General features: G+C 48.0%; 1 protein-coding gene across 2 annotated transcripts; it reads left to right on the top strand.

Annotated features, from left to right (window-relative positions):
• Positions 1 to 1753: 1753 nt before the first annotated feature.
• On the top strand, positions 1754 to 15334 carry DHX16 (DEAH-box helicase 16). Of its 2 annotated transcripts, XM_011383957.2 has the most exons (20): positions 1754 to 2170; positions 3307 to 3554; positions 3655 to 3814; positions 4132 to 4188; positions 6319 to 6573; positions 6765 to 6968; positions 7049 to 7240; positions 7895 to 8005; positions 8179 to 8294; positions 9894 to 10104; positions 10289 to 10387; positions 10492 to 10644; positions 12067 to 12207; positions 12411 to 12573; positions 12675 to 12793; positions 12909 to 12976; positions 13683 to 13845; positions 13943 to 14104; positions 14397 to 14570; positions 15082 to 15334. In XM_011383957.2, exons 1-20 carry the CDS (start codon positions 1964 to 1966, stop codon positions 15208 to 15210), a joined length of 3132 nt encoding a protein of 1043 aa, XP_011382259.1. In that variant the 5' UTR covers positions 1754 to 1963; the 3' UTR covers positions 15211 to 15334. The 2 variants fall into 2 exon arrangements, 1 of the variants encoding a protein (XP_011382259.1); XR_002777950.1 differs by lacking the exons at positions 12909 to 12976; positions 14397 to 14570; positions 15082 to 15334 and having other exon boundaries at positions 1773 to 2170; positions 13943 to 13992.
• Positions 15335 to 15342: the final 8 nt, after the last annotated feature.

Below are 15342 nucleotides of genomic sequence, written 5' to 3' on the forward strand. Positions count from 1 at the left end.
AAACTACCGAGATGCAAGCAGCCAAGTAGTATATGACACTGTTAATCCAGGAGCATTTACTCCAAAAACTCAGGACCATTAAATAATAAATCTCTTGTTGCAAAATATAGTGTACGTATAGAAGTGCAGTTTCCTGGGACAGGATCTCCTCTGATAGACAATGGGTTTTATATTCTTAAAAGTTTAAGATCCATTGCTATTTCATGGCTCTGTTGCCCAAGTACAGTTGATACTGGGAGATTTTTTCCATTTCAAAGAATTCTTATATTCTACAAATATGTAAGATCTATATTTTACTTACCAGGTCATATTTTTTAGTTCTCCAGGCTAGTAAAGACATGGTTGTACTATTGCTACAGGATGCTTCTCTCAGCCTAGTCAGAGGAGACTCCCCTTAACTAAAAACAAAATGTATTAGACAAATTGATCTTAAATATACGCCAAGGTCTTTATACTAGCAAGGTAACAAACAAGGTGTCTAAAGAATGCACCAGTTCAGAGACGGTGTGGGTACAGAGGGAAACAGAATGCTTATGTTAGTAGCTAATTAAGTAAAGATCCTAATCTGTTGTGACCCCAGAAAGTAGAGGCAGGAAGCCCAGGGATGCCAGGGGTGCCCACAGTCTATTTTGGAAACAGAAAACAATGCTCCCAAGAAGTCAATGATATGATGTTACCCTAATTGGAATAACAATGTTTCATTTCTCAACAGTAGAGTCTAAGTCCGATTAATCATAAAAGTATGAAGCAGGGCCAAACAGAGATCAAGCAGAGTCAAGTAACGAGTTCTGCTTATTTTAAAATAAGCAACCACCAATGAATTTTTCAAGCTATTAGCAACAATGCAGAACACATTCGCACATGCCTTAGTTTGGAGATTTTTAAAAATTACTTTCTGAGACAGCATCAAGAAAAGCACCTGTTTTTTTTCCCCATATCTCAACTTTCTTCTTGCTAGGAGGTCCTTGCTTTATGTCTAATCTGTATTCATTCCTTCTGCTTTTGTAGCCACCAGCCCGATAGACACACGGACCACTAGAAATCAGTGAGTTATAGGAAACACACTCTTTATTCAGCCAGCTGGGTCTGCCAGGGGTACGCAGACCCCAAATTAAGCAGCCCGGAAATGTAGAGGTACAGGGTTTTTAAGCCCTAAACCCCATTCTTCATCCTGTTTGAACACACGTCTATTTTTCTTCCTTTTACTGTCACCCCACAGGTCGGTTGTGCAAGTGGGGGTGGGGGGTGGGGTGGGGGGAGTGGGTACAGAAGCAGAAAGCTTATTGTTAGAGCGTTTATGTTCCCATGGGCGATGGCCAAACAGTAATTTTCCAGCCGGCACACTGCAAGTACCGGTCCTAGTAAAGTTCACTCCTAATTAGTATAGGCTAATCATTAATAAGCATGGACTTGATCTTCTGATTTGGAATAGAACCCCAACATACGCACGCCTTGCATTATTTTTGGCTCCATGTAACGAACATGTTTTATTTATTATGTATCTTAGCTTCCCTCCTACCGCATACATGTAAATTCCGTAAGGGATTTTTGTTTGATTTGTTCTTTGCTATACCCTCACCGACTAAAATTGTGTCTAGCACACATTAGGCACTTAGCGTTTGTTGCATGAATGAGCGACTGAAACACCCACCGGCTGACCATCGGGAGCACATAGAGATTCTGCAGGGCGGAAATGAAAATGTTTTACCCGCGCTACCGGTATACTTCTGCGAGGTTTGAACTCGCTCGGCCGCCGTAGTGCTCAAACCGGAAAAGTACGGCCGCTTCCGGCCTCCGCGGTCCGGAAACGGTTTTGGGCTCTTGGAAACCGAACCCTAAAGTCCTAAGTTGGCTCCTTTGAGGAGCTGAGGCTCCAGACTGGGCTTCAGGCCTCCGACCCGCCCGGCCCACAGCGCGGCTGCTGGAGACCCTTCAGGGCCGGGCACCGGGAGTGTGGGTCGCCATGGCGACGCCGGCGGGGCTGGAGCGCTGGGTGCAGGACGAATTGCACTCGGTGCTGGGGCTGAGCGAGCGGCACGTAGCCCAGTTCTTGATCGGCACCGCACAGCGCTGCGTCTCGGCCGAGGAGTTCGTGCAGCGCCTGCGAGACACCGATACCCTGGACCTAAGCGGGCCGGCCCGTGACTTCGCCTTGAGACTCTGGAACAAGGTGTCTGGAGCGGGGTGGGGGGCGCGGCTGGGGCAGGGCCCGGCGTGGGTGCGGCGGGAAGAGGCGGTGGAGCAGGGGAGGGGCCCTAGGTTGTAAGGTGAGGTTCTGATAAGGTCCCCATCTGAGAGTTAGGTAATAAGCTCACTTCACAAGCATGTATCTTTTGTCCGCTGTCGCCTGAGTACTGTGCTAGGTGCTAGATGGCCAGCTTAGTGGAGAAGATGGAAGAGGGCTTAAGTATGTTCGGTTAAGTGTTATAGAGCAGTATTTCTTGAATTTTAACATGCATATGATTCATCCAGGGCTCTTGTTAAAGTGCAGATTCAGTAGGTCTGGGATCTTAATTTCAGCATTTCTCACAAATCTAACAAGTTTCCAGGTGATGCTATGGTCCAAGGACCACACTTTGAAAAGTGAGGTGTGGGAATTGCTGTAGGAACATGGGTGGAGGGGGTAGTGATCAGGAAAAGCAGGCCCAAAGATTCTCTGGAATTGTCAGGTAAAGGAGGAGGAAGTAAAGGCGAGCTCCTGGAGGAAAAGACTGTTTCTTGTCTTTGTACTCCTCCTACCTAATAGATAATGGGATGTGAGCCTTACAAAACAGGTACTCAGAAAGTGTATTAAGAGTGAAGGTATTCGGCATGTTCAGAGAATGGCAAATGGCCTAGGGTTGCTGTCCCATATGGTGCTTGGCAAGAGATAAAGTTAGAATGTAAGTGATGTAAGGATAGGGACTTTATGTTAATCTGGAGTCTGGTACTGTGACAGGCCTCTGCAAAACAATCCTTATAGCATGTCCTTGTGTAGGACTGACTTAATCATTGGGAAGAACAGCAGCTGAGCAATTGAAAATTGGGTTTGGAATGTAAACTCCATGAGGGCAGGGGTTTTTCTCTTTCGTTTATTGCTGTATCCCTAGTACCTAGCAAGTACCTGGTGCCTGGGACAGGCTTCAGTAAATGTTTGTTAAATGAATGACTGAAAGGAAGTTTAGAAGCTGAGAGGCCCCATTCAGGTTAATGAACATGGTGCAGAGGAAGGCTGGTCAAGTCATTCCTTAAATTAGGAACAAGGTAAAGGATGTGGGCAGAGATCAGGAGTTGCTTAAATTCCATTATCTTCTCCTCTGTTGACAGGTACCACGGAAGGCAGTAGTAGAAAAGCCAGCTCGGGCAGCCGAACGACAGGCCCGAGCCCTGCTGGAGAAGAACCGATCTTATAAATTGCTGGTAGACAGTGAGGAAAGTAGTGAGGAGACCGTGGGAAGGGCTGGGAGCAGTCTCCAGAAGAAGCGTAAAAAGCGGAAACACCTCCGGAAGAAATGCCAGGAGGAAGAGGAAGATGAGGAGGAAGAGGTTTCTGAGAGAGAGAAGAGAAAGAGAGGGTAAGTCAGAAGTAGAGTGAGAGAGGATGGGGCAAGTAGGTGGATGATAGGACAATAAACCTCTGGATGCCCTTATTTAATCCTCTGGGCTGGGCTACAGGGGGAGCAAACAGACGGAGAAGCCAGAGTCAGAGGATGAGTGGGAGCGGACAGAGCGAGAACGCCTTCAGGACCTGGAGGAACGGGATGCCTTTGCTGAGAGGGTTCGACAACGGGATAAGGATCGGACTCGCAATGTCCTGGAGCGGTCAGACAAGAAGGTGCATAGAAGCAGCATGTTCTCTAATCCTCAGGAAGATCCCTGGGTCAGATCTGAGGGTGGGTGTGATTGTAGAGATAGTGATCGCTGGGAAGACAAGTGGATGCCTCTAGTGGTATGCTACTTCTCTGGTAAGAAAACCCCTCTGGGTCCTCTGGCTAAGGCAACCCTCTGCTGAACCTGTAACCATAGTGATTCCTCTCTGAGAAGGGACATTTCTTTGTGCTAGGGAACATCTGAATGATCCTGGAAGGGGAATGGCTGTGGCTGTGGGAGCTTTTAGCCTCATACTCCTCCACTCTTGCTTTCTTCTCCTAGGCTTATGAAGAGGCTCAAAAGCGCCTCAAGATGGCTGAGGAAGACCGGAAAGCTATGGTGAGTACATGTGCCCACAAAGCCAAGATCTGAAGACAAAAGGAAAGACTTTCTGGTGGCATGGTTAGAGTAGGGAAGAAGGATACAAAAGAAGTGCAGTGGGGATGTTGATGGGGTGTCAGGTCTCTGGAGGAGGGGGCTTGGTTGACAGGAGCCTGCTGAGGATGGGCTTAAGTTACAGAGAGAAAGAAGCTACCAGCAAAGCCTCCTTGACTCTTCTGGATTAAGTCATACTGTGTGTTAGTAAGAGAAATGTGAGACTTAACAAGATATGATCAAAAAGCAACTGCAGGGTCAACAGGTTGGCTGGAGGGCAGGGGCAGGGCAGCTGTCCCACTGCCCAGGGATATGTTGACCATTCAGCTCAGGCACACCACGTCCAAATACCTTCCTACCACCTAATCCCTCTATCCCTTACATGGCTTTGTCAGCTCCCTCTGGTTTCCTGGGTTGGTCTTCTTACTGCACAGGGACAGAGCCCTTGTAATTGATGAACTGGACTTGTTCTGATGTGAGTCTGGGTAGGGTAGGCAATTTTCCAAAGGCCTGGTTTTCTCAAGTAAGGAAATTTAGATTTCCCAAAAGAATTTTGAGAAATTCTTTTGAGAAATTCATAAGAATGACCCAGTGGCCCTCAGGTCCCTCCTGAACAATCCATCTCATGCCCCACCCCACAAAATGACTTTGATCAGAGACTTCTGAGACATCTCTCAGCACCAGTGTAGTGTTTTTATTTACCTGATTTTTTTTTCTTTTTATTATGAAAACTCTCGAACAAATAGGAAAGTTGAATGAATAGTGTATTGAACACATACAGACTATTCAGATTCAAAACTGTGTGTGTAATATTCAATGTTTATGTAAATGTAGGCTTTTTATTTCTTTCTGAACCACTTAAAAGAGTTTTAGACGTCATGGCATTTTATCCCATCATCATGCACCTCTTAAGAGTAAAGACATTCTACCATAAAACCATAGTGCCATTGTCATACCCAAGAAGATGAACAGTAATTCTCACATATCAATCAAGAATCCGTCTACAATCAAATTCCTCCACTTACCCCAAAATGTCTTTAATAACTGCTCTTTCCAAACTGGAATCCAGTAAAAGTTTATGCATTGCATTTGGTTGTTAGGTTTCTTAATTAAGTTTGATTCATTTTCTGTTTTCTTTTGTACCATGTCCTACCTTCTGTATTTATCTGATTCTTACCTTGTAGTGTTAAGTTCTTCTGTGCCCTGTGATTCTTTTAAAGTGGAAATTGGGTCTAAAGCTGGTCCAGACTCAGATTAAACAGTTGTGGCAGCAATACCTCTTAAGTGGTGATATGTACTTCCCATTGCATCCCATCAAGGGAACATACTATCCAGTTGAGTACCTGTTACTTCAGATATCCTTTCTGCCAACAGCCTTCCATCTAATGGTTTTAGCAACCACTGCTGATCCTTTCCTGAATCCGTTATTGCATTGGGGATTGCAAATGGTGATTTTGGCGTGCTGACATTCCTTCTATATTTATTAGCTAGCCTTTTGATATAAAGAAGAGCTTTACCTCAGCAGCTAGAAATGAACTACAATTTCTTCTTAATAGGCAGGACAAATGTTTGTTTCCTTTTAATTCCTAATTTTCAGAGCGAGAAGTTAGGTGTAACAGTCACCTCACTGGTGACAGAAGTCCGCCCCCCCCCGCCCCATTCTTTGATTCTTCGTGTGTATGTGTGTTACATTATACTCATGAATTTTTATTTTTCAATATTTTACAATTGTATATCACTATTCTTTTTGATGATTCTCAATATAAAATATTGAGAATCATCAATATTTTCAAAATATAAAATATTCACTTGCCCAAACATATTTATATCAACAAAGATGGTGATGCTGCCTTGAAAGACCTTCCAGCTGGATCCTGCTGCTGGAAGGCAGTGTGTGGGGTCATTGTGTTGCCTTCAAAGGGCACAACTTGGGAGAAGCCATTAGTCAGGTTGTCTGTTGCAGAGGGAAGGTGGAGGATACATCTTTAGGTTCTCATTCCATCCTGTCAGGGAGTTTGTCACTCTTACAGGTAGGTAGGGAAAGGGGTTGCTGTTCCAGCAAGATGAGGGTTTGACTGCCTTGTGTTGGCCCAGGTCCCTGAGCTGCGGAAGAAATCCCGCCGAGAGTACCTAGCTAAGCGGGAGCGAGAGAAGCTTGAGGACCTGGAGGCTGAGCTGGCAGATGAGGAGTTCCTTTTTGGGGATGTGGAGCTGAGCCGGCATGAGCGACGGGAGCTCAAATACAAACGGCGAGTGCGGGATCTGGCCCGGGAGTACCGGGCAGCTGGGGAGCAGGAAAAGCTGGAGGCCACCAATCGCTACCACATGCCAGAGGAGACCCGAGGAAAGGTGAGGCAAAGGGGCATCTGCTTCAGCCCTGGCCCCCAAGCTGAGGGGAGGGAAGGCCTCAGGGAGTTGAGCAGTGCCTTGACCGGCCCCTCCCTTGTCTTCCCTTTCCCAGTGTCTGAGGGTACTGACTGGGGCAGAGGGGAATGGGCAGAGAGGGCAGCCTCTGTCTTCTTATGCCCTTCTCTCCATAGCCAGCACGAGCTGTGGATCTAGTGGAGGAGGAATCAGGTGCTCCTGGGGAGGAACAGCGGCGCTGGGAGGAGGCTCGACTGGGGGCTGCCTCCCTGAAGTTTGGGGCCCGAGATGCTGCCTCCCAGGAGCCCAAGTATCAGCTTGTGCTGGAGGAAGAAGAGACCATCGAGTTTGTCCGGGCCACTCAGCTCCAGGGTGATGAGGTGAGAGGGCGAGCTCTGGGACATTCTGAGGAGGATGAGAAGCTGGCACTGAAGCTCATGCCCCTCTTTCTCCTTTCTAGGAGCCATCAGCTCCATCCCTTCCAACTCAAGCCCAGCAGAAGGAGTCCATCCAGGCTGTCCGCCGCAGCCTCCCTGTGTTCCCATTTCGTGAGGAGCTCTTGGCTGCTATCGCTAATCATCAGGTCCTCATCATTGAAGGCGAGACAGGCTCGGGGAAGACCACCCAAATCCCGCAGTATCTCTTTGAGGAGGTATAGTATCCACACCCTCCAGGTTGCCAGGGTATCGCCCATTGACGAGCACAAACTTATCAGAGCTCTTTTTACCTGATATTTTCAGTAGTCGCTTTTGTTCTCCATTTTAGTCATTTCATTTTTTCCACTAAATGGCGGAGTTTTTGAGACTATGGGTCATATCCTTTTCACGTTTCTATTCTCACTTCCTGCCACAGTGTCCCTGCCTGGTAGGCATTCAGTATGATTACACTGGAAGGAAGTGTGGACAGATAGATGGTGGGAACATGGACCCCTACTCCAATTTAGCTTGGCCTCTGCTCCACTGCAGGGTCCAAAAACGAAAAATGAAAGGACTTATTTTCCTGCTTTTTTATTGTACTTCATTCCGCATTGCTTCTGGGTCTGCCCCACCTGGTCTGTTCTTTCCCAGGTCAAATCTAGCTGAGCCCTGAACTTGATACCCCAAAGGGCTAGGACTTCCAGAGCTGGATGTGGACCCTTTTGAGGGCCCTGAGTCTGCCATCCTATCTCTTTGCCTATTTCAATTTCTTTTTGTTCTATCCTTTTCCCCTATCCTTCCCTGCATTTACAACTTCTTCTCTAAATTTTCCTGGGCTCCAGGGCCATATTTAGCAAAGAGAAGATCTCTTCTTTTTCCTTGTCATTCAGGGTTATACAAAGAAGGGTATGAAGATTGCCTGCACTCAGCCCAGGAGAGTAGCAGCCATGAGTGTGGCTGCCCGAGTGGCCCGGGAGATGGGCGTGAAGCTTGGGAATGAGGTGAGATCTGTGGGGACTGAGGGGTGACAGGAGCACCACTGATCTGGAACTCAGCCTACACTGCCTTCAGGGCCCCACACTGCAGGTCTAGGCACTGGCCCCTCATCCCCTAGCCCTGTAATCCCTTCAGGGAATACCAGCCCACTTTCCATCACTAATGGCCCCCTTGCCAGGTTGGCTACAGCATTCGTTTCGAGGACTGCACATCAGAGCGAACTGTCCTCCGCTACATGACAGACGGGATGCTTCTTCGGGAGTTCCTCTCTGAGCCTGACCTTGCAAGTTACAGGTATGCATAGGGTCCCGTCTCCCATGAAAAAAGTACCTGCTTTCTCTTCCTCCCTAGTCTTCTGCTCTCTTCTCACTCAGTGCCTTTCTGTGTCTCCTTAAAGCTTTGGCCTTTCTCTCCTTTCTTCCCACCCAGTCAGTTTGGTCATTGTCTTCTGATTAATCCACTAGTTCTTGAATCTTTATGATTCTAGTGGTCCTAGAGCAGACCTCCAGGTACCATAGAGATGTGGCTAGAGGATAGAAGATACTTCAGAGAAAGCCCTTCCTTCCCTCCCTCTTCAGTTGTTTCCATAGTTTAGAAAACAACCAGGAAGGTAGGGTGGTGTGGTGAGGACTTGAAAAGACATGTGAAGAACACTTGAAGAAACTTAGAATGTTCAGCTTAGAGGGGAGAAACTAAAGGGAGACTTCCAGTTTCCCTCTAGATAGGTGAAGGGCTGTTACATGGGAAAAGGGATCAGACTTGTTTTATGTGACCCCAAAGAGCACATCTAGGAACCACGGGGGAAGTTACAGGGAAATGGATTGCAGCACAATACCAAGAAGCCATAGAGTGGCAGAGATTGCAGGGGTTGTCAGAATGGTTGTACCCTTGGTGGTTTGGTATATGAGTAGTGAGCTCTCAGTGCTGGTGTTGACCAAACAGGGGGTGGATAATGAGCATGTGTTGAGTGGGGGAAGGCATCATGCATGAGATGTTGGTGGGGTCAGGCCAGCTGGGCAATGTATGCCTTTTCATCTCTTAAGAGGCTGTGAATGTGTGGTCCTGGCAGGTCACAGTGCAGCAATAGGACAAGTATGATTTGGTATTTCAGATAAAAATCTCTGAGAACCCGTAGAAGGCTAGCCAATGCAAGAGTGTTTGGAGCATGGGACTTTCCAATCAACCCTAACCTTAAACAGCTGGGGATTTCACCATCATGGTCAGAGTTAGGTACAAAGGGTTGAGGTAGTGGGTGACCTCTTGCAGGCTTGGCTGCCACCCAGAAATCCAAAGAGTAGAGCAAGGAGAAAGAAGATGGTACACATCTAAATTAGGAGGAGACCAAGAAGCCTGCTGAGTCATCTAAGGTTGGGATAGAAAGGCTCACCTGGCCCTCTCTCCAGAAGAGGCAGCAGTGCCAACGGAGATGTGCAGCAGCAACCCCACAGGAACCTGGGAGCTTCTGGGTTGTTTGAATCATGGTGGTGCAGGTCAATCTGTTCATTCCCAGCCAACCTGGGAATCCAGCCTTATTAAAAGTGGCCTTGCCTTCTCTTTCCCCTTCCAAACAGATACCCTAACTTTTGCTGACTCTACCAGACTCTTGACTCTGATCCAGAGGGGATGACTGACTTGTCCTAACCTCGACTTCCAGCCTCCAGATCTTGGTTGTGATTGTCTACCCAAGCTGAGATAGGCTGCAGACCATGGGACCTTAGTCTTCTCAGCTTTCTGTTGGTCTTAACTGGGGTGATTGACTTCTCCTGGTGTCCGCTCTTCCCACATTCGTCCTTGAGTCCTTTGCCGCCATCTGTCCCCTCATCCAGGGGACCCTAGTGTTCACTTCTGCATTGCCTAGCTTTCCTCACTCACTGCTCCCTATTCCTTCCCCAGTGTGGTAATGGTGGATGAGGCTCATGAACGGACCCTACACACAGACATTCTCTTTGGATTGATCAAAGACGTTGCTCGCTTCCGACCTGAGCTCAAGGTCCTGGTGGCTTCAGCCACACTGGACACTGCCCGTTTTTCCACCTTCTTTGATGACGCCCCCGTCTTCCGAATTCCTGGCCGCAGGTTTCCAGTTGACATCTTCTATACCAAGGTGCCCTGACAGGGAGGATGGCTTAAGTGTGAGGCATGAAGCTGGGGGAGGTTGTCCCAAGGAGGGAAAGGTAAAATGGAGAGTCTAAAGGAGAACTGAGAAAAAGCATATGTTGAGCTGGTAGGAGGGAAAGAGTCGCCTGAACAAGTGGCCTTCTTGTGACCCCTCTCCCCACTCTCCCCAGGCTCCAGAGGCTGACTACCTGGAAGCCTGTGTAGTATCTGTGCTGCAGATCCATGTAACCCAGCCTCCTGGGGATATCCTGGTGTTCCTGACAGGACAGGTGAGTCATGTGTGGGGAGGAGGTGATGAAATGGGAAAATGGGGCCAGCAGGTTGGCTTTCTATGACTTTGGGGCTCTTGCTGCTCTCCTCACCCCAAATCCAGGAAGAGATTGAGGCTGCCTGTGAGATGCTCCAGGATCGGTGCCGCCGCTTGGGTTCCAAAATTAGGGAACTTCTGGTGCTGCCCATTTATGCTAACCTGCCTTCTGACATGCAGGCTCGAATCTTCCAGCCTACGCCCCCTGGGGCACGGAAGGTAAGTTGGAGAAACTTATATTCTTCACCCCTATAGTTCATACAACTAGCAGGAAAGAAAAGATGTGCCTACCCTGTGCAAGGTGTACCCTGGGTACTGCTGCAGCTACAAGGCTGACTAGCAGTCAGTCCCTCAGCTTTGGAGAGAGAGGATGAATATGGTATAAACTGAGAGACAGCCAAATGTATGACCTGTGAAGTACACCCTGTGGAGATGCAGAAAAGGGGAGCCCTTCTTGTGCTAGGAGGTGAGATATGAATTGCACCTTTAAGAAAAATGGCTGGCGAATGTCAGAGGAAGGCCTAAGGTATGTTTGAGGTCAGAGTATAGGGTTTAGCAGAAGGTTCATGTGGTGGAGTAGTGGGACAGGCTAAAACCAACTTTAGACTGAGATTAGGAAGGGCCTTTGATGGCAAGTGGAAAAATTCAGACTTTAGACAATTGAATGGCAATTGAAGGATTTTGAGCAAAGATTCATTTGATGAATATTTAACGGGTTCCTCCCTGTACCAGGTACAGTTCTAGGGGATGGGGATACAGTGATGAAACAAAGTCCCCAGCCTCATAGAGCTTACAGTCTAGTGTAAATCAAGAGACAATGGACAGTAAATACATAATGTCAACTTGTGACAAATGCTGTGAAGAGATACAATGCTACATAAGAAGATGGAGACTGACTCTTGGATTTTTCTTGGGACTGTAGGGAAGGCTTCTCATGCTCCAGTAAAGTGAAAGTGAAGCTAAGGCCTGAACTGGGTGAGGGAGGGTGCTAGGCTGGTATCTAGGAGAAGAGCGTGCCCAGCAGAGGGACCAGCTCTTGCAAAAGGACCTGAGTAAGAATTGTGAGGAGTGCACAGTGCCTGGCCAGGTAGCAGCAGCGTGCAGGAGTGGAGCATGGGAGCATAGTGCTAGGAAATGAGGTCAGAAAGGTAACCAGGGACCAGAGGACTCAGCGCCTAAAGGGACTTGGATATAATTCTCAGGTAGGGTTGGAGGCCATTGGAGGATGGGGGAGCGATATGACTGGTGTACATTTTAAAAGGAACATTCTGGATGTCAAATAACTAGGCCTAGGAGTAGAATCAGGGAGACTCTTTAGGGGGCTATTGCAGGCAGTAATGTGTGAAGGTGAATATGACAGTGCTGGTGGGAAAGTCAGGGGCAAGAACTTGGCTACCCCTATCTCCCATCTCTGAAAAAACTATAAATCTCTTCTCCATTTCTTTTCCACATTGTGCCTCTGCTGATCCCCACTTCTCCCTCACCTTTCTACTGGCCTTGTCCCCTCTCCCAACTTTGGACTTTAATCCCCTCAGCTCTTATCCCTTATCTACTCCTGCTTCTCTACCCCAAATCTTCCAGGATTACTTTTTCTGGGTAAGTGGGTGGGGTCTCTGAGTGACCCCATATCCTCTCAATCAGGTGGTTGTGGCAACAAACATCGCTGAGACTTCTCTCACCATTGAGGGCATCATTTATGTGCTGGACCCAGGGTTCTGTAAGCAGAAGAGCTACAACCCCCGCACGGGCATGGAATCACTCACGGTCACACCCTGCAGCAAGGTCAGCCTGGGCTCCAGTGAGGTCTCCATAGGGAGCAGGAGTTGGCATGCATCCACAGGAAGGTTCCACTCAGAAGCCTGTGGGGGCCTCTTAGAGGATGGGGAGTAAGCAGGCCACATCCTCCTAGATTTCTTGCAAAAATACTGCCCTTTCTCTTTAACCTCACCGAGTTGTCAGCCAGCCTGCCTCTCTTTTCTTTCTAGGCCTCAGCCAATCAGCGAGCTGGTCGGGCAGGCCGGGTGGCTGCAGGGAAGTGCTTCCGCCTGTATACTGCCTGGGCCTATCAGCATGAACTGGAGGAAACTACAGTGCCGGAGATCCAGAGGACCAGCCTGGGCAATGTCGTGTTGCTGCTCAAGAGCTTAGGTGATTTGGGGTCCCCCAGTCCTCCTGAGAGAGAAAGGAGGTGGGGCTGGAGTCACTGGTCCTTGTGAAGGGACTGTTCTACCCCTCACATCTCTATACAGGGATTCATGACCTCATGCACTTTGATTTCCTGGACCCTCCACCTTATGAGACCTTGCTGCTGGCTTTGGAGCAGCTATATGCCCTAGGAGCCCTCAACCACCTCGGGGAGCTCACCACGGTGAGTTGGGAGGCCAGTGGACTGGGGCAGGATGAAGGTCAGGGTGACCCCTCAAGTGGTAGAGGGACACCTGAGGGAGGACTGGCCTCAGCTCTCTTCTCTGTCTTTTCTTTAGTCTGGTCGAAAGATGGCAGAGCTGCCGGTGGACCCCATGCTATCTAAAATGATCTTGGCCTCTGAGAAGTAAGCCCCCAACTCCAGCCAGTCCTCCAGTCCACAAACTGGCAATGCCGCCTTCTGTCTCTGGGGCCATCTTTGTTATTTCGCTCTTTGTCTCCCTACCATGTTATTCTTTAACAAATAACAAGTTATTAGAGAACTCTTAGGGCCCCCTTTGAGGCCCACAAGGATTGGTAAGACACTACTGTCTTTTATTATATCAAATGAGTAGGATTGACAGAAAATTTGGGGGCATGAACAGAAAAAGAAGACTTTCTATCTGTGAGGAGTGCTGAGCAAGGGCTGGTATGGGGACTTGTTCATTCCTAAGGTTCCGGACTGGAACATTTAGATGTTGCTGTGGAGTGACCACCTTAAATGCCATAGTTGAGGTCAGAGGTCATCACATGAACTTAAAGTGCTGTTTTTCTCCAATGCACATAGTACGCACCTTCCTATTGCAGAATACTCAGAGGCCCCCAGTTCTTTCCTCTGTAGATTCCCTCCTCTGTAAGTGTGTCATCTACGGCCCCTGCCTTCTTGACCCCTATGCTGCTGCCACTGCCACCAAATCTATCTACTCTCTGATCTGTAGTCATTATTCTAATCAGCAGTCCCCACGTTAGGACCTATCCATCACTAAGTGATCACTCTCCCCACCCCACCCCCAGCCTCGTTTGTCTGTTATGTCTTGCTTTGAACTCTCAGGCTTTTCCCCTTCCTGCCCCAGGTACAGCTGTTCAGAGGAGATCCTGACAGTGGCTGCCATGCTGTCTGTCAACAACTCCATCTTCTACCGACCCAAGGACAAGGTTGTCCATGCTGACAATGCCCGTGTCAACTTCTTCCTTCCTGGTGGGGACCACTTGGTTCTGCTAAACGTTTATACACAGGTCACTGGGCTTGAGTGAGTGGGAATGAAGGAGACATGGGGGACTCCGGTCCTGCTATATACTTACCCCTTCACCTTTTTTTAAACCCTCTTCATAGTGGGCTGAGAGTGGTTACTCTTCCCAATGGTGCTATGAGAACTTTGTCCAGTTCAGATCGATGCGCCGAGCCCGGGATGTGCGGGAACAGCTGGAGGGGCTCTTGGAACGTGTGGAAGTTGGTCTCAGTTCTTGCCAGGGAGACTATATCCGTGTACGCAAGGTCAGTGTTTCTTTAGTCTGCTGCTGTCCACCCAGTGTCTCCCAAGAAGCAAGCTTCTCTCTGGGGCCTGTGGCAACCCCTCCAGCCTGTTGTCATGCCCTCTTCCCTTTGTGGAAGGCATGCTCTCCCTATACTTTATTCCTTGACCATTGAAGTTTTCTTCTCAGTGGGTTGTGTTCCTTACTTTTCTAGTTCTTCAGAAGCCTGAACTAAAAAAAAAAAAAGCAAGCAGCGAGTGGTGAATGCCCCTGGATGTCTTGCTGTCCCATTGACTTTCTTTCCTGCTCCTTAGGCCATCACTGCTGGTTACTTTTACCACACAGCACGGTTGACTCGTAGCGGCTATCGCACAGTGAAACAGCAGCAGACAGTGTTCATTCATCCCAACTCCTCCCTCTTTGAGGAACAGCCACGCTGGCTGCTCTACCATGAACTTGTCTTGACCACTAAGGAGTTCATGAGACAGGTGAGGGAACCATCCCCTACCCAGGCAGGTGGAAAGTGTAGAGATGTGGTATCCTGGCAAGCTAAAATCTCAGGTTCAGGTTGTTGGGACTGACAAGAGAAATAGGAAAACACATTGGTTTAAAGTAGGATAGACTAGAAAGACATCGTTTCTAACAGCTGTCTCAGTATCTCCTAAGATCTGAGAATTGTATATTCATTCATCCAGTGAATATTTGAATGCCTCGTCTCAGTGTTTCAGGTGCTGAGGTGATAATGAACAAAGCAGATGTGGTCTCTGTCCTGAGTGTATTTTTACAGTACTTACATTCAGATTTTTTTTTAAGGAATAGCCTACTTGGGATCCTGAATAACATGCAGAAGTTTGATAGCCCTTAGGGTATATAGTATTAGAGTCCCACACCTTTTCCCCTACCCCTGTAGTCAGAGGGAAAAAAGAACTTTGATTACACACATATTAGAATCTAGGCTGGAAAGATTGGAACCCTCCTGACTTTTTTCTACCCTTCTAGGTACTGGAGATTGAGAGCAGCTGGCTTCTGGAGGTGGCGCCCCACTATTATAAGGCAAAGGAGCTAGAAGATCCGCATGCTAAGAAAATGCCCAAAAAAATAGGCAAGACACGAGAAGAACTTGGGTAAAAAGAAGGGACCATAAGCAGAACCCGACACCAGCTCCTTTTCCTTCTGTACATTATTTATCTCTATTAATAAAAATATTTTTGGAATAAAGCTTGTGGGAACTTCTGGAATCCAGAGAACATGACTTGGAAA

The sequence above is a fragment of the Pteropus vampyrus genome, unplaced genomic scaffold (genome assembly GCF_000151845.1).
Source record: "Pteropus vampyrus isolate Shadow unplaced genomic scaffold, Pvam_2.0 Scaffold553, whole genome shotgun sequence".
NCBI classification, from domain to species: domain Eukaryota; kingdom Metazoa; phylum Chordata; class Mammalia; order Chiroptera; family Pteropodidae; genus Pteropus; species Pteropus vampyrus.

Bases quoted from the DNA above. Each gene is read 5' to 3' on its own strand.
- DHX16 (XM_011383957.2), top strand. From the start codon at position 1,964: ATGGCGACGCCGGCGGGGCTGGAGCGCTGGGTGCAGGACGAATTGCAC. The intron at 12,208-12,410 runs GTCAGCCTGGGC...TTTTCTTTCTAG, and splicing joins CGGTCACACCCTGCAGCAAG to GCCTCAGCCAATCAGCGAGC. The intron at 12,977-13,682 runs GTAAGCCCCCAA...TTCCTGCCCCAG, and splicing joins ATGATCTTGGCCTCTGAGAA to GTACAGCTGTTCAGAGGAGA.